The sequence below is a fragment of the Malus domestica genome, chromosome 08, assembly GCF_042453785.1.
Source record: "Malus domestica chromosome 08, GDT2T_hap1".
In the NCBI taxonomy this organism is placed as follows: domain Eukaryota; kingdom Viridiplantae; phylum Streptophyta; class Magnoliopsida; order Rosales; family Rosaceae; genus Malus; species Malus domestica.
In genome coordinates this window covers 9,866,441-9,884,216 of record NC_091668.1, presented here as the reverse complement: position 1 = coordinate 9,884,216, position 17,776 = coordinate 9,866,441, and the positions used below count along the sequence as shown (strand labels likewise).

Genomic DNA, 17,776 nt, shown 5'->3' with positions numbered 1-17,776 from the left:
TTCCACCCAATTACCACAATCATCCTTGATCTTCGTAATAATGTTTTCCCTTTTCCTCTGAATAGTAAAGTGACGAAAAAAATGTTGTATTGGAGTCCCTAGCTTGTAGCCAACGGACCTGGGATCGTTACGCCCAAAACGCTTCCTCCTGATCTTCAAGTTCAAGTATCTTGGCGGTAGTAGCCTTGATCCGCTTAACATTGTCCTCCCAATTCAATTGAAGAGATCCTAGATACTCAGTAAGGTTGTTGATTAAGGTTTTTCGGTCCTTGAAGGTTTCACGACTCCAAGTCTTCAAATTCTTCTTTGTACTTCTTTTCTTCTGTTGCCACCAATATAGCCAATCCCTGTCATTTTGATTACGCCATCTGTTTTCTACCACTTCCCTGCATCCCAGTTCCTTGACCCAAAAACCCTCAAACCAAAAGGGTCTCTTTCCCTTTGCATCCAATTGGTCCAAATTGATAATTAGTGGGCATAGTCCGAAGCTTTCACAACTGCGTGGGTAACCATCGTATTTAGCCACCGGGCCTGCCAAGGTCCATTTACCAGACCATGGTCCAATCTCTCTTGAACTAGGCTATTGTTCTGAGTCCCCCTCCATGTGAAGCGAGGCCCATTAAAGCCCAAATCAATAAGCTCCATTTTTGCCATAAAATCATGCAGAAAACGTGGACGCCTCAGAGATCCTATGCTACCACCTTCATTCTCATAATCCCACAAGAACTCATTGAAGTTCCCCCCCCCCGGTAAAACCACGAGCACGAAGAGGGATTTAGAGTCTTCATCGCCCAATTCCAGAACTTTTCCTTCTAGGCACGGTACAAATTTCCATACATCCACCAAGCAAGAAACCATTCGTCGTGCCTGGTGATGCGCCTCTCTGAGTGAATAATATTTCTACTAGAAAAAAATAATATTTACCTCCCAACAGTCATCCCACCACCCTAATTGGAGAAACGTTGAAGCCGCCACCGTAACCCATCTTTCTTCTTACTCCGTCAATTTTGTGGTTTTTCATTTTCGTTTCCGAAAGAAAGATCATATAGGGTCTGTATTTTCGAATGAGCCCGTTGAGAGCTCGAACTACCTTGTCTAACCCAAGACCACAGCAGTTCCAAATTAGGTAAATCATGGTGACCTTGCGGCTATTCCAGGCCAGTAGCCACCACCACCAATAGATACCTCTGTCGCCTGAGTCCTGATGGATTCCTTATCCTCCGTATGTAACTCTCTTTCATCTCATATTACAATGACCTCCAGCAAGTGGTCACCAGATTCCAGGCCCAGATCACTGGTGTTACTTTCGACTGGCGTACCCATCCGTGCGTCCTCACTTTCATAAGCCCCACTGGTCTCCCCTTTCTTATAACTCTTTCTTATCAACTACATGTCTCCCTGCTTATTACTTCCCATTGTCCTTTTTAATCCAAGTTCTTCAAAAAGATCCCCCATTTTCTGTCTTGGGTGTAACTAGGTATTAACTATGTTTTGTTGGGGTTGGGCCCGGATACCCATGGCACCATCATCTGGTTTCCGCATGGGGCCTGGTCCAGATATGGAATCATTTGGGCTAGCCTTAGGCCTGGCAATTCCTGACACGACCCGATAACCCGACACGACACGACACGAAATTAACAGGTGTTCGGGTCGACACGATAACGAAACGGGTCGTTATCGAGTAACCCGATAAGCACCTGTTAAGATAACGGGTTGGTTCGGGTATACACGTGGGTAACACGATATACGATAAGCAGAATATTAATTTAATAATTTATAATCCTAAAAAAATACTATCATAATTATATATATTAATTTAACAATTTTATACCCCTAAAAACTATAATAATTATATATATATATATAATTAACTATAATAATTATAATAATTATATATACTATAATAATTATACCCCCAAATTATTAACTATAATAGTTATATATATATATATATATATATATATATATATATATATTAAATTTTATACCACTAAAAACTATAATAATTATACATACAAAATAAATAGATTTAAATCTACTTAATAAATAAATAAATATATATATACACACACACACCATTGAACTTCATGGGATACGAATTATACGAAACTAATTTCAACGATCCAACCGTCAAACTTGTTTGTATATGCTTCGAGATCGTATCAGCAAAAAATTACAAAAAACAAACATTCACAGATCAAGTAACGGGACAAAACGTTTCGACGGTTATAAACGAAAAATCACGATTTAACGGTTATTTTAACTCCGATTTTGATGATTTTTTACAGCTACACTCCTTGACCCTATATGAATACAATGAATGAATTTGATCTTCGATTTAAAATATTTACAATAGGGGATACCACAAAATCTTATGTTATATTTGTTGAAAGTAGGAATAAACTCTTAAGTGTTAGTGAATCTATTATTTTGATGGGATACGCATTCTACGAAACTAGTTTCAACGATCCAACCATCAAACATGTTTGTATATACTTTGAGATCGCATACGCCAAAAATTGAAAAAAAACAAACATTCACAGATCAAGTAACGAGACAAAACATTTCAACGGTTATAAACGAAAAATCACGATTTAACGGTTATTTTAACTCCGATTTTGATGATTTTTTACAGCTACACTCCTTGATCCTATATGAATACAATGAATGAATTCGATCTTCAATTTGAAATATTTACACTAGGGGATACCACAAAATCTTATGTTATACTTGATGAAAGTATGAATAAAGTGTTAGTGAATCTATTATTTTGATGGGATACGCATTCTACGAAACTAGTTTCAACGATCCAACCGTCAAACATGTTTGTATATACTTCGAGAACGCATACGCCCAAAATTGCAAAAAACAAACATTCAGAGATCAAGTAATGAGACAAAACTTTTCGACGGTTATAAACGAAAAATCACGATTTAACGGTTATTTTAACTACAATTTTGATAATTTTTTACAGCTACACTCCTTGACCCTATATGAATACAATGAATGAATTCGATCTTCGATTTAAAATATTTACACTAGTGGATACCACAAAATCTTATGTTATACTTAATGAAAATATGAATAAACTCTTAAGTGTTATTGAATTTATTGTTTTGATGAGATATGTATTTTGCGAAACTAGTTTCAACGATCCAACCGTCAAACTTGTTTGTATATACTTCGAGATCGTATACGCCAAATATTGCAAAAAACAAACATTCAGCGATCAAGTAACGAGACAAAACTTTTCGACAGTTATAAACGAAAAATCACGATTTAACGGTTATTTTAACTCCGATTTTGATGATTTTTTACAGCTACACTCCTTGACCCTATATGAATACAATGAATGAATTCGATCTTCAATTTAAAATATTTACACTAATGGATACCACAAAATCTTATGTTATACTTAATGAAAGTAAGAATAAACTCTTAAGTGTTAGTGAATCTATTGTTTTGATGAGATACGCATTCTACGAAACTAGTTTCAACGATCTAACCGTCATACTTGTTTGTATATGCTTCGAGATCGCATACGCCAAAAATTGCAAAAAACAAACATTTAAAGATTAAGTAACGGGATAGAACTTTTCGACGGTTATAAACGAAAAATTACGATTTAACGGTTATTTTAACTCCGATTTTGATGATTTTTTACAACTACACTCCTTGACCCTATATGAATACAATGAATGAATTCGATCTTCAATTTAAAATATTTACACTAGTGGATACCACAAAATCTTATGTTATACTTAATGAAAGTACGAATAAACTCTTAAATGTTAGTGAATATATTGTTTTGATGAGATACACATTTTGCGAAACTAGTTTCAACTAGGGCTGGGCACGGGTCGGCCCTGGCCTATTTTTGAAGGGACCGGACTGGACCTGGAATTAAAGGAGACGGGGCGGGCCGGGCCGGGCATTACAATTCTGAAAATAGGAACTAGACCTTACTCGGCCCGGTTGAAACGGGCCAGTTCGGTCCTGGTACATGGGTCCTTTTTTTTTTTTTGCTGTTTAAAAATATTTGCTGCACAGATTGCAGTTTCAAAATATTTGTTGCACAGATTGCAGTTTGAAAAAACTGCACAGATAGCAGTTTGAAAAAAATTGCACAGATTGCACAAATTGGAGTTTGAAAAAACTGGACAGATTCCAGTTTGGAAAAAATCACAAATTGCAATTTGAAAAAAAATTGCACATATTGCTGCACAGAACAGATTGCAGTTTGCACAGAACATATTTCACAGAATGCAGTTTGCAGTTTGTATTTGGAGTGCACAGATTGAAAAAAAAAATAGCACAGATTACAGTTGCACAAATTCAATACATCTAAAATAACATTGTATCGTTATGCAGAGGCATCAGAATTCGGAAAAACAACTAATGATCCTTATCAAATATGGTAAACAACTACTGATCCTTTTCAAATATAAATAAAAAATTCATCAGCTCACCAAGGAAAGTCTCTGTTCACAATATAGTTTGTGGCATTCTGTAAGGATCTGAGTATATTCTTTCCTTGATGCTTTGCTTTCAATTTCCTCCAGCACTGGCTTAAGCTGCAGAGATTCTATTTGTTAGACATCAACACTTAAACGAGTGTGAAGTTAAAAACTTAATGTAGAAAATTGCATGCCCGCTTCAAATAATTGGATAGAACTAAAAATGCTTTTCAGACACATCTTGCTTTCAGCTTTTCACACCCTGGCTGGTTAAATGCTTTAATCAAATTTTAACTAATTCAATATAATCATCAATGTTACCTCACTTGCTGCTGCCTTGAAACGGACATATATAATAGATGCTTCTACACCCTCAGAAACAGATGCGTTATTGCCACCTGCCCCGGATAGCTGCCTGTACCTGATGACAGTGGCCATAATTCAAAGCTAGGTAATATACACTAACGCATATTAAGACTGAAGTCTACTACAATGTGTTAATGGTAACTCAATTCAATAAGGTAACATTACTTGAGAAGAAGCACCTTTGAGAACTGAAAGTACATGAGAACGAATCATTCCCAAGGCTCGAGACTGTCCAAAACAAGTAAACTATATATTACTGAAGGAGAGGTCAAAACTAATCTTACTAGAAGACAATCTCCATTCTATACTATTCATCTAATCAACGTTCTTGCAAATCATACCTGCAATTGTCGAAATTTGAGCAGGTAAACACTGGATTCTGCATAAACTCACAAACACACACATGTATATATATACACATATACAACAACATGTTATGCATAGGCATCAGAATTCGGAAAAAAAAAAAAAAAAAAAAACCCTAAAATCTCAAATTCCAATTTAAAAACCCTACACCCAAAATTCAAAATTTCAAATTAATAACAAAACCCTAATTCAAAATTACCTAAATTTTAGAAGGATGATGGCTGGTACCAGTGTTCTCGACGACGGTGATGGGGTGATGGGGTGTTGGCGGTCACAACGGCGAGGGTTGCTGTCGAAGATGAGAGAATCGACTGCAGGGGTGATGGCGAGAAGGATGATGGGTGGTGGTGCCGTTGTCTTCGCCGAGGAGAATCGACGGTTGGTGAGGGGGAGGACGATCGGAGTAGTCAAGGGAAGGGAACTATCGAGGGACTAACTGAGAGTTTGAGAGTGAAAGAGTGAGAGTCGAGATGAGAGAGACGGATAGAGAACTTAGGGTAAAACTAAAACTAACGGTTCAGATTAGATATGGTAGCTTATTCATCAATCTGGTCCGTCCATTTTAATTGCAAACGGGTCGGTCCGGGTACCCGCGGTTCCTATACTCCAAGAACCGGCCCGAACCGAAAATCACAAAGGCCCGCCCCGGCCTGCCTTGTTTCTCTTTTTTAAAAATAGGACCCAGCCCTTACCCGCCCCGAATCGCCATTACCCGCCCCGACCCGCGGTTCCTTTACTCGTTTGCCCACCCCTAGTTTCAACGATCCAACCGTCAAACTTATTTGTATATGCTTCGAGATCACATATGCCAAAAATTGCAAAAAACAAACATTCAGAGATCAAGTAAAAGGACAAAACTTTTCGACGGTTATAAACGAAAAATCACGATTTAACGGTTATTTTAACTCCAATTTTGATGATTTTTTACAACTACACTCCTTGACCCTATATAAATACAATGAATGAATTCGATCTTCAATTTAAAATATTTACACTAGTGGATACCACAAAATATTATGTTATACTTGATGAAAGTATGAATAAAATCTTTACGTGTTAGTGAATCTATTGTTTTGATGGGATACGCATTCTACGAAACTAGTTTCAACGATCTAACCGTTAAACATGTTTGTATATACTTCAAGATTGTATATGCCAAAAATTGCAAAAAACAAACATTCAGAGATCAAGTAACGAGACAAAACTTTTCGACAGTTATAAACGAAAAATCACGATTTAACGGTTATTTTAACTCCGATTTTGATGATTTTTTACAGCTACACTCCTTGACCCTATATGAATACAATGAATGAATTCGATCTTCAATTTAAAATATTTACACTAATGGATACCACAAAATCTTATGTTATACTTAATGAAAGTAAGAATAAACTCTTAAGTGTTAGTGAATCTATTGTTTTGATGAGATACGCATTCTACGAAACTAGTTTCAACGATCTAACCGTCATACTTGTTTGTATATGCTTCGAGATCGCATACGCCAAAAATTGCAAAAAACAAACATTTAAAGATTAAGTAACGGGATAGAACTTTTCGACGGTTATAAACGAAAAATTACGATTTAACGGTTATTTTAACTCCGATTTTGATGATTTTTTACAACTACACTCCTTGACCCTATATGAATACAATGAATGAATTCGATCTTCAATTTAAAATATTTACACTAGTGGATACCACAAAATCTTATGTTATACTTAATGAAAGTACGAATAAACACTCTAGTGGATCACTTTCATTAAGCTTTGAGTTCCATTGGCAAGGTTTAAACTTTTGAGAAAGACTTCACAACCTTGAAAACAAAAACGCTTTCATTTTGCATATCTTTGCACATTTAATATTTGTAATAGATTAGTAGTGTATGGATGTATTTTTTATGAGGCTCTTATTTTCGAGTGTAGATGTAGTACTTAAACGACAAATGTGTTTTAATGTTTTGAAATAATATTTATGTGACAATGTGTGGTATGTGAAAATTTAAGAAGAAAAAAAATATTTTTCTTAACGGGTCATAACAAGTGACCCAACCTGTTAAGAACCCGTTAAGATAACAGGTGTGACACGACACGACCCGTTAAGATAACAGGTGTTACACGAAAACGACACGAACACGACTGACACGACCCGTTTTCCAGGCCTAGCTAGCCTGTATGAATTATGGCCCTTCTCATGAAGGCCCGCTTTCGCTTAATTCGTCTATTCTGATGCCCTCTTTTTTTGCCCCTAGAGTAGGCCCATCCAGTTTCCACCTTTGTTTCCTATTTAAATCGCGGCCCACAACTAGTTGGTTAGGACCACCCATATTCGAGGTCTCAGTAGTCCCTAGAGGGGAATTAATGTTCTCATACCTGGCAATTGTACCTCCAGAACCCTCCCCTGACACATCCCTTAGGTGATGGCCTTCTTTGGATCAGGATCCTCTCCTGAGCAGATGGAGAGGATCCTTCTGACCAAGGACATCGGGCCGTTCATTTTTTATCCAACGGTTATGATTATTATAATTTTTAGAGGATCTCATGTTTGTAACCGTTGGATAAAAAATGAACGGTCCGATGGGCCTGATCAGGAGGATCCTCTCCATCTGCTCAGGAGAGGATCCTGATCCGCCTTCTTTTTGCCTTCCTGCAATAGATGTGACCCCTCTCCATCATGCCCACTTTCCTCACTCGTATCCCCGCTCATGTGTAATCTTTTCATAATAGGTGGGGTTTTACGACTTGCACGACTCATCCCAGCTTGCTGGCTATCTCCCATCAAAATAGGTTGCACCAAATGGCTTCTTAAAAATCACGGACCATTTTTGCTCTGGTCCAGTCTTCATAGGCAGCTACATCACTCCTGTTTATTTTAAAAGAACATTCATTCATAGCATGTCTGATTCTTCCGCATTTGTAACAGAAGTCCTGCAGCTTTTCATAACTGAACTCCACCCACGAATCCTTGTCCCCGCCCTTGGCTAACCAGCAGCCCGCTGCCATAGGGTTTCTGGTATCAATCAAGATTTTGACCCTAAGGAAACCTCTTGCCAACGCAACATCTTCCAGCTCGAGGAATTCCCCAGCTTCTCCAGCCAGCTTTTCCACGTTATCTATCGTTCCGAGATTCAGCGGTACTCCTCTCATATGTGTCCAGAATGGAACCAGGTGAAGAAGGATTTCCTCTAGAGAGAGATTAGATGGCCACGCTCTTACCGAGAAATTTTGTTTCATCACAGCTCATAGTACCAAGTTTATGATTCAGGATGCCACCTCCTCATCCCTCACCATAATAATGTAGATATTCTCCTTCACCCAATTGATTTGGACCACACTCATGTCCTTCCTGGCACTCTTTAGGATGTTCCCTACCCTCCTCCCACAACCCCACTCCCCCCCTCCCCACTAGGGGTGGGCACTTAGAACCGAAAACCGAAACCGAAACACAAACCAAATCGAACCGCACCGAACGGTTTGGTTTTGCGGTTTTGAAACGGTTTCGGTTTCGAAACCAAACCGCAACATAGAAAACGGTTTGGTTTCGGTTTTGGCTTTTGAAAACCGCACCGAAACCGAACCACACCGCAAATATTAATAAACATTTAATTAAATGTCCATATTAGATTTCATGTTTTAATTGGTCGTTTGTTAAAATCCATACACTTAGTATGGACTCAACCACATTAGAATATCATCATTCATCACCTTCTTTTGTTCATTAACTTGAAGGACCTTTGTTATTTTATACCATCACACACACAAATATGTACAAGGGTGGACTAATCTTGTTATCAAAAGTCGAACAATAATCTACTAAAAGCCACTCATTTGAAGCATGATATCACATATTCTAGTATGAAAATTTCGCTCACGTTTAATGAATTCAAATTTATTCAACTTGTTTTATGAAAAATATTGTAAGGGACACCTTTTTGTTGCACAAACATGTTTTAATATCACAACTACATGCAACATGCTAATTGTTTACATAACAAATGTCATTTTCCTATTACTATTGGGAAATGCTTTTTAATATGTTAAATTGCAAATTGTACATTTTTTCTTAAAAACCAAACCGAAACCGTTTGAAACCGCACCGAACCGAACCAAACGGTTTGGTTTCATTTTGGTTTTGGCTTCAAAACCGCACCGAACCAAACCGCAAAAACTTGCGGTTTTGGTTTTGGTTTCACTCAAAGGCGCACCAAACCGAACCGCGCCCACCCCTACTCCCCACCCAAAAACACCACTTGTTAAGTGGTTGATCTATTAGTACAGCCCCAACCAGCTTAATGGCGTGCTCCATACTTGTCAACTCCATGGCCCCCCCCCCCCCCTCCCCCCTCCAACTGCTTAATGGCGTGCTCCATACTTGTCAACTCCATGGCCCCCCCCCCCCCTCCCCCCCCCCTCCCCCCTCCAACTGCACCGCCAGGTCTTCCACGCTTTGTTGAGCCATCACAGATCTATTATTTTCCAGCTAATAGTGGTATTTTTCTTTTGTTTCCCCCTTTTACCAGAAAGAATCCAGTCCACAGGAGAACACGAAGCAGAATACCCGAGTGGTATTCTTCAGCTATTGGGCTGCTATCATATCTAGTCCCAGATCCGGAATTAACTTCCCGGGCTTGGGTGGTTGACTGTCCCATCTCGGACAATAAATATTGGGTCCGTTGGGTAGTTGAAGTCACACCATCCATTTGGCAGTATCTGGATGTTTGGGTCGTATAAAGGCGCCAATGTGGTGAGTGTATGGCCAACGGTTATTTGAATATAAAAATATTATTACAAAAAATAGGAGGTTCTCTCCACTGCCTTCTTCCTTCCTTCCATCGCCATTTCTGATCTAGCTTGCAGGTTAAGGTCGAATTAGGGATTGGACCACTGAGGTCTTATCATCTCCTCTCTTTCTCTCTCTTCAACTTCCATCCCTGTATAGCAATGGAGTCAAGCCTCTCTTCACTGCACGATCACCACCATTTCTCTCCAAGCTTGAGCTTCCGAACCAGAAACCCTCTCCTCTCTCACTCTTCAAAACGCAGCTCCTTGAGGACTCTGAAGCTAGGGTTTCGAACCACTTCCACTGTTCCCTCCTCCACAGCTCAGGACAAAGCGGCCGCGAGCTCCGTCTACGTCCCCACCCCTCGGAATCGAGACCTTCGAACTCCTCACAGCGGGTATGTATGTGCATTGAGCTTAATTTCTTGACATTTTTCGCGATTTAATTTCTCAATTGGGTGATTTTTTTGGTGATTAATTGTGTAATTAGGTACCATTTCGATGGAACGAGCCGGAAATTCTTTGAAGGATGGTACTTCAAGGTTGCGATTCCGGAGCGGAGGCAGAGCTTCTGCTTCATGTACTCCGTTGAGAATCCTGCGTTCCGCAAGCCACTGACGGCGTTAGAATTGGTTCAGAACGGGCCAAGGTCGACCGGGGTCGGTGCTCAAATTCTGGGTGCCTACGACAAGTACATTTGCCAGTACTCTGAAGAATCTCAGAACTTTTGGGGAAGTAAGAGCTTTTTTTTCTGTTTTAAATGTTGCTCAAGTTGTTGTTGCTGAAGAATTTCAAATTTCAAAACTTTTCGGGACGATGTGTTGTTATCTGATGAAAGAAATGCTGTTTATCTTTTGGTGTCCGAGTCCTAAGTTTCGTGTTTTCGACTTCTGTATTATATTAGGATTCTTCATGTATCCACCTTAAGTATGCTGGTTGTTAATGTTTTTAGTGCATAGGCAGGGATGAGCTTATGTTGGGGAACACTTTTATAGCAGAAAAACAATCAAAGCCTCCGAACAATGAGGTTCTTCCGAAGGTTAATATACTATATTTGAACCTTATTTTGTTTTCGGTTTATATTCATTATTCTTCTAGATGACCACTTAGTTTCTAATTAAGTACGTCATTTTTGCAATTGTCATTTTGAGAGAATTATGTTAGGCTGCAACAGAAAATACTTGTTTTCATTAATGTGTACTTCTTTTAATATTTCCCCACATTTGTGGGATATATTGTATAGGAATTCGATAGTAGAGTGACAGAAGGTTTTCAAGTCACCCCACTTTGGCATCAAGGTTCCATTCGTGATGATGGCAGGTACGCCTCTCCTTGTTCTTATTTTTTTTCATTTGACCTGTGCAAATATGGGTTGCCCCCCGTACCCATAGAGTTTATAAGAACTTTGATGTACAATCTTGTTCATGTCAGGTCTGATTATGTAGAAACTGTGCCAACTGCTCGCTGGGAATACAGTACCCGCCCAATTTATGGATGGGGTGATGTTGGGTCTAAGCAGAAGTCTACTGCAGGCTGGTTAGCAGCTTTTCCTGTATTTGAACCCCATTGGCAAATATGCATGTCTGGTGGATTGTCAACAGGCATTTGCTTATCTCCTTTAACTCCTCGCAAATATTTCCTGTACCATTTAGCTATTTTATTTTGGACAATCATGTGTTTCTTTCTTTTGAATATCTGATACTCCAAAATTTTCTCTTTTCAGAAACCTTTATGCACTTTTCAGGGCATTGTCTCATGTTTCGTTAAATCTCAGGTTGGATAGAGTGGGACGGTGAAAGATTTGAGTTTGAAAATGCCCCTTCTTATTCTGAAAAGAATTGGGGTGGAGCATTCCCAAGAAAATGGTTCTGGGTAGGCTTTTATCCATTCGTCACTATCGTATTATAGTAAAGGTTAAGCTCATTCTTCATTGTACTATTGGTTTGGCATCCACTGATTTATTTGGATGGATTGATGCCACACTGCAGGTTCAGTGTAATGTTTTTGAAGGCGCTACTGGAGAAGTTGCTCTGACATCAGGCGGTGGTTTGAGGCAACTACCTGGATTAACAGAATCTTTTGAAAACGCTGCTTTGGTACTTTTCCAGTGGAGATTGCTCTGAAAATGTTGCTTTGCTTTCCCCAGTTTGCTTCTGCTCACTTTATATTTTGCTAAGTTATCTTTGAGAGGAAATTTTAAATGAGATTCATAGAGGTGGAGGAAGTAAGGGTTGTGCAGTTTCTTTGCCATTCAGGATCGTGTTATGTTTTTGTTGGTCTCTCTAAAATTTCTTCATTAAACATGCTATAAGGAAAATGGATGAAGATGAAATAAAGTCTCGTCTTTCTTTGCATTCTACAATTGTTCATGATAAATTAAGAATTGGATATATCCATGAAATTTCCAAATTGGAGCTAACCTTGTCCTTTATTGCTAACAAATAGTACCTGCATTTTTACCCCTTTAATATGTTCATGCATTTATGATGCAGATCGGAGTTCACTATGGTGGAAAGTTTTATGAATTTGTACCATGGAATGGTGTTGTTAGTTGGGAAATTGCTCCTTGGGGTTACTGGTCAATTACTGCAGAGAATGAAACACACATGGTAATTGAACGTCTCTTTCATCTTGCCCCTGCCTCAGATATGATAGTAGTAGTATACACCTGGAAATGAAATCTCTATAGCTGTATTAAGTGGTGGGTGGTCTTTAATATTTTGGTAATATTAGTGGAAATGAAATCTCTACCATAACACTAACAGAAGGTTCAATCTGGTTCTAGCCTTTTTGATAATATTAGTGAAAATCTTTGTAGTCACCCAACACACTTTCCTTGTTAATGAGCAGGTTGAATTAGAGGCAACAACAGAGGATCCTGGTACAACTTTGCGTGCTCCAACATCAGAAGCTGGACTTGCTCCAGCTTGTAAAGATTCTTGCTTCGGTGATCTAAAATTAAAAATGTGGGAACGAAGATATGATGGTAACAAGGGGAAGGTACACAGTTTTCACTCATATACATACATATTATATACACGTGTATTTATTGGTCTCACTCTCCTTTTCTTCAATTGCTCTTTTCTTTTCTGTGTCCTAGGCTTGCAATATGTTTTAGACAGGCCATACAACTCTAAAATGACTAGTTATTTGACATTTGCATTTTTTTTTTTGTCAGTAAAGCTCGGAATTTTATTTTAGTTTGCCGTGGGAAACGAAAACTATGCTAATAGACCATTTATAACACACTTCTTTCCCTGGTTTGCCACTCTGGACAAGACATGGATAATAAGCAACAGTTTTCTTGATGACCTGAGTTAGAACATATAAATTTTTAGCTGAAAGTGCTTCTATGCCCAACACGAGCCCAAAATCTTTTAAGCAGGCACGGCACGAGTATTCTTCATAGACCGAGTCATAACACCCATCATTAGGTAACCATTTGCTCTTCCAACTTTTCATATAGATTAAACAAGAAAATTAAAGAACATTAAACAAGCCATAACCAGTGACCATGGATTAGTTAATCATTTCATTGTAGTTAGGATTGAATATCCTTTGGCCAAACAGTCACACTTTCTTCTATCACTCTTTCCCATTGGAAGGACTTGTGCCGATTTTTAGTAAAAAATGTATGCTAAAGTTAGCCTGGATTATTGGACGATGTGATGGGAAATTGTCTCAATTGATCTATTGGTTCTGTTATGGGAATTTATTTGTCAATGTGACTATGGGGTTGGGGATGGTTCATGAGTCCAACGACTGCTATGTTTATGTGATAAAATTTTTGCCGCACCCTTTTTTTTCTCCCAATAATTATGTTTCTGGCTTACATGATACTGTAGTTTGATATAAATGTTAATGATTGGATGAGCCTTTTGATTTTGTCTATTTTGTAGGTGATATTGGATGTTACAAGTAACATGGCTGCCGTAGAAGTTGGAGGAGGACCATGGTTCAGTACTTGGAAGGTCAAAGCTACTACACCCGAGCACCTTAGCCGGGCTCTCAGAGTTCCCGTTGATGTGGAAGGGATGTACAATCTGGTTCCATTATTCAAACCCGCTGGTCTGTAGCCCATTGAACGGTGCTTTGTTGACGTTCAGACTTGTTCACCGTTGTCTTTTTCCATCAGAAGAGTGAAAACAACCCTGCAGATGAGCTTAACATTTTTGAAACCCAGTTCGGAGTCATAACAATGAGATCGTGTCGGTTTCTACACATTTTCAGTTCCTAAGGAACGAAACCAATGTTGGTTAATGGTTATCCTAAGTTTATAAATCTTTGGTTCAAACCTCCAAGGAACTAACTCTTGGTTTTGAAATAATGTGCTCTTGATGCTGCTCTCACTCGCTCATCATAAGCTAGTGGTAGCCTTTGTAGCTGTATTGGTACGTGTCGCGAGCGGCCTTGTGTCACTTGTTGTAGCGGCCGGCCTATTCGTCGCGTGTTGTTACCAAATCTGTATAAATTGTATCAGGTGGTTAGGGACGAGTACATGCATTAGAGTTTGCATTTGAAATTTCTTTGGGAGGATGGGGCAGGTGGTATGGTACTACAAGGAAACATTATCTGATTAACAAGTATATGTTCATGCATGCCCTCAAATCAGGCCCATTTCTCAAACAATGCGTTATTCGTTTGAGATACAATTACTATAATTTACCTAGTATAAGTAACTTCTCACTTGAGATTTGAAAAGAGTACTACTACGACCTACACTTATACATATATTTCTTTTTGCTCCAAACTAATTACAAATTTTTGTTCATGAAAGTTCTATGATACACATAATCTAGACGGGGTGAATAGATTCCAACTTAAAAACTCAAATCAAATTCAATTAAATTTTTACATACACATCACATACCAAACTATCATACATATAAGCAGTTAAAAAGATGAACAAAATATGCACGTAGGATATAACGAGACAAAACCCACCATTGGAAAAATCTTCAGGCTCCAAAGCCAAGAAAAACATAAAAAATGATTACAAAAAGACTTATAAAGCTCATTAACCAGACACATATACTAGTAGGCAGTTTTATTTCCATGCTTTGCTACTCAGTCTCTCTTCAACCTTTGATTGGAAGTGGCACAACTAACACGATCAGTCTTCGAGTAAAAGTGGCACGACACTAACGCGATCTATCAATTATTTTATTCTCAAACTTTATACGATGCTAACGCGATCATGCAAAATGAATATATGATGAAATGATTTATGAATCAATTACGAAAATCACTAGACACATTTCCATAATTGATTTCCAATTATAGCTATAAATGAAAACATCATGAAAAATATTCTTTTCTCTTAAAACCACTGTTCTAAAAATCCCTGCTTAGGCGCTCGACGGTTGGTCGCTACCCTGATTAATGTCTAGGTGTTTGAAAATTAAGAAAAGGCGCCCAAACCACCTAGACCCACCTAGGCACCTACATAAGTTGCGACTCACTTAAACAGAAAATAGATAACTTTCATTTTGTATTTTATTTTATTTTTCAATAAATTGTAAGACTTGTTGAATACTTAAATGAATATACATTTTATGCATGTTCCTCATGTTTTCATTATGTTTCAATACTTTCTAATATAGTTGTCATTCTATTTTGTAGTTTATATTGAAATTATATATATTTTAAGTATAAGCAGACACTTATTTACACAAAATATAATAGATTTACTTAAATCCGTCTTGTCCGCCTAACTGCTCGCCTAGCTGCCTAAGCACTAGGCTCCAGCTAGTTGCCCGACTAGCGCCTAGTATATTTTAGAACCTTACTTATAACCACATGCTATAAAATAATAATAATAATAATAATAATAATAATAAATAAAGAAAAAAAAAAGGCCTACAGGCTTCTGACAGACAATCCAATACACACCAATTTGTTTTTCTTTCAAAACCCAGAAGCTTCTGCATATTTTCCTTCTTTTTTTTTATTTTGTTGTTGTTTTCTCTCTAAAACATGAGCTGCAGCCATTTTTTCAAAACCAATTAAGCAGCAGTCGCATCAGCCATTTTAAAGAGGTCTAATCTTATGACTAAAAATAGGCAACCAACAACTCATTAAAAACGTGGTCTAATCTTGTGTAAACTGATAAGGGGGAAAACTATTAGGCATTGTCCGCGGCACAAAACAAATGCTAGAATATGCAACACAATTAGGGTTTGTTTGGTATTCTGTTAAAAAAAATTCATCATTTCTCAAAACATTTATTAAGAACATATCTTGAAAACAATTTTCTTTAAGACTTAAAAATTTGTTTTGTATAAGATTTAAAATTGTTTCTAAATCTTACAACTTAAACTAGACAAAGAGATCCAAAAAGGTAGGGTTGTAGGAGGGTAAGAAATAGGAGAGTGGAGAAAGAAAAAAAGAATCAGAGGAGAGAGAAGAAAAAAAAAAGAGGATTGGAGGAGATAAAGAGAAGGATTCAAGATTGATCTTAGCATCTACAACCAACGTAAGGTATTTCTTTCTAGTAATGTCAAGGACGACAAAATCAAACTTTGCCAAGTTTTTTATTTTCTTTTTTGAAAGGAAAATGAGACATGTAAGAACTTGCAATAATATGGATTTCAAGGGAATGTAATGTTAAAACTTATGATTCTTACAAAATTCAATTTTAAACTTAAGGCTAAAATGATGAGCACTCCAAACTTCAAGTTTGAGGTCAACTTAAATTAAGACATAATTAAAAATTGTTATTAGTTAATAGGGAGAAGGGCGATTGTATTGCACTAACAGAAATACTAAGTTAGTAGTTCAGGTGGGCGATTATACCGCGTCATTCAAGTTAGCAATAAAATTAACATAAACAAATACTAGGTTAGTAGTTAGGAGCTGCATTAAATAAGAAAAAAAAAATATAAGCGGTTATTAACATGAGGACTAAGAGAAGGTATGGAACTAACAGTTCATCATTGTGGTGGCTAGGGATCACAAAATAGGTGATGAAGAGAAGGAAGTGAAACAATAAAATCCTTATGAGAAATATTTTGCAGTGAAGGAAATAAAAAATTGTTAGGTTTAGAGCTTCTTATTTATAACGTGTTATAGATAGGTAAAATAGAGGATGAAAATTTGCTAGATAATGAAATGGAACCGGATCAATATATTACTCTGTTTTCTTTCTGTTTTGATATTTTTGTTGTGTATAGTACAATGATGCGAATTCACCTCCTCATGTAGAGGTTTATCATCCGACAACTTACAAAGCAAACTAGCCTTATTTACTTTGACAACAAACAAAAAAAAAAAAAAAAAAAAAAACTTAACCTTATTTATAAAGTCTTGTGTGAACAGTAAAGACTTCAATTATCAGGCTTCAAAATCTTCATGTGAACAGTATAAAAAATACTAGTGCTCTTACCACATTTTCTTTATCATATTTGCATTACATCTCTAATAGAAATGAGACTCTCGCGTGCTGGTTGACCATACTTCTATTAAAGAGATATTACAAATATAATATGAATAAAAATGTGTTAATTGTAACATTACTCGAACAGTAATATTTCAATTATAAGTTTCAAATTCTTCACGTGGGCCAACCACCACACTTACAACACTTCTTAACGTATGTGTACGTTAAGACATTTTCATCTATAAATTCTCTAATTCTCTCTTTCTTAATCCACATCTCTCTCTCCCCCTCTGTGTCTCTAAGATGGGAGCTTCATCAGTAGTAGTAGCTTTTGTTTGGCCTTTGAAGGTTGTTTATGCTCTGACGCTAATCAGCTTCTTCATGCTTAACAGACAACTGCACGCAGATGCTGCATTGTCCGCAGAGACACAAAA

The 17,776-nt window shown here is 37.5% G+C and overlaps 3 protein-coding genes across 4 annotated transcripts; 1 reads left to right on the top strand and 2 right to left on the bottom strand.

Moving 5' to 3' along the window:
- Nucleotides 1-4,319: 4,319 nt before the first annotated feature.
- On the bottom strand, nucleotides 4,320-5,692 carry LOC108175338 (conserved oligomeric Golgi complex subunit 3-like). Of its 2 annotated transcripts, XR_011583572.1 has the most exons (5): nucleotides 5,389-5,692; nucleotides 5,165-5,202; nucleotides 5,003-5,051; nucleotides 4,779-4,878; nucleotides 4,320-4,574 (listed from the first exon to the last, which is right to left on the bottom strand). XR_011583572.1 is itself a non-coding variant. In XM_070826677.1 (4 exons), exons 1-4 carry the CDS (start codon nucleotides 5,226-5,228, stop codon nucleotides 4,461-4,463), a joined length of 327 nt encoding a protein of 108 aa, XP_070682778.1. In that variant the 5' UTR covers nucleotides 5,229-5,330; the 3' UTR covers nucleotides 4,320-4,460. The 2 variants fall into 2 exon arrangements, 1 of the variants encoding a protein (XP_070682778.1); XM_070826677.1 differs by lacking the exon at nucleotides 5,389-5,692 and having other exon boundaries at nucleotides 5,165-5,330.
- A 2,298-nt stretch (nucleotides 5,693-7,990) lies between these two features.
- LOC139198019 (uncharacterized) lies at nucleotides 7,991-8,332 on the bottom strand. The gene has a single exon (XM_070826251.1). The coding sequence runs from the start codon at nucleotides 8,330-8,332 to the stop codon at nucleotides 7,991-7,993; it is 342 nt and encodes a 113-aa protein (XP_070682352.1).
- A 1,611-nt stretch (nucleotides 8,333-9,943) lies between these two features.
- LOC103428784 (tocopherol cyclase, chloroplastic-like) lies at nucleotides 9,944-14,665 on the top strand. The gene is made up of 10 exons (XM_029106951.2): nucleotides 9,944-10,362; nucleotides 10,455-10,699; nucleotides 10,924-11,003; nucleotides 11,208-11,284; nucleotides 11,396-11,565; nucleotides 11,739-11,836; nucleotides 11,953-12,060; nucleotides 12,457-12,573; nucleotides 12,815-12,964; nucleotides 13,864-14,665. The coding sequence occupies exons 1-10, from the start codon at nucleotides 10,127-10,129 to the stop codon at nucleotides 14,038-14,040; spliced, it is 1,458 nt and encodes a 485-aa protein (XP_028962784.2). The 5' UTR covers nucleotides 9,944-10,126; the 3' UTR covers nucleotides 14,041-14,665.
- Nucleotides 14,666-17,776: the final 3,111 nt, after the last annotated feature.

Coding starts and splice junctions, on each gene's coding strand:
- LOC108175338 (XM_070826677.1), bottom strand. CDS start 5,228: ATGTGTGTGTTTGTGAGTTTATGCAGAATCCAGTGTTTACCTGCTCAA. Junction 4,879..5,002: donor TGTACTTTCAGTTCTCAAAG/GTGCTTCTTCTC, acceptor CACTGTCATCAG/GTACAGGCAGCTATCCGGGG. Junction 4,575..4,778: donor TCAAGGCAGCAGCAAGTGAG/GTAACATTGATG, acceptor GAATCTCTGCAG/CTTAAGCCAGTGCTGGAGGA.
- LOC139198019 (XM_070826251.1), bottom strand. CDS start 8,332: ATGAGAGGAGTACCGCTGAATCTCGGAACGATAGATAACGTGGAAAAG.
- LOC103428784 (XM_029106951.2), top strand. CDS start 10,127: ATGGAGTCAAGCCTCTCTTCACTGCACGATCACCACCATTTCTCTCCA. Junction 11,285..11,395: donor TCCATTCGTGATGATGGCAG/GTACGCCTCTCC, acceptor TGTTCATGTCAG/GTCTGATTATGTAGAAACTG. Junction 12,574..12,814: donor CAGAGAATGAAACACACATG/GTAATTGAACGT, acceptor GTTAATGAGCAG/GTTGAATTAGAGGCAACAAC.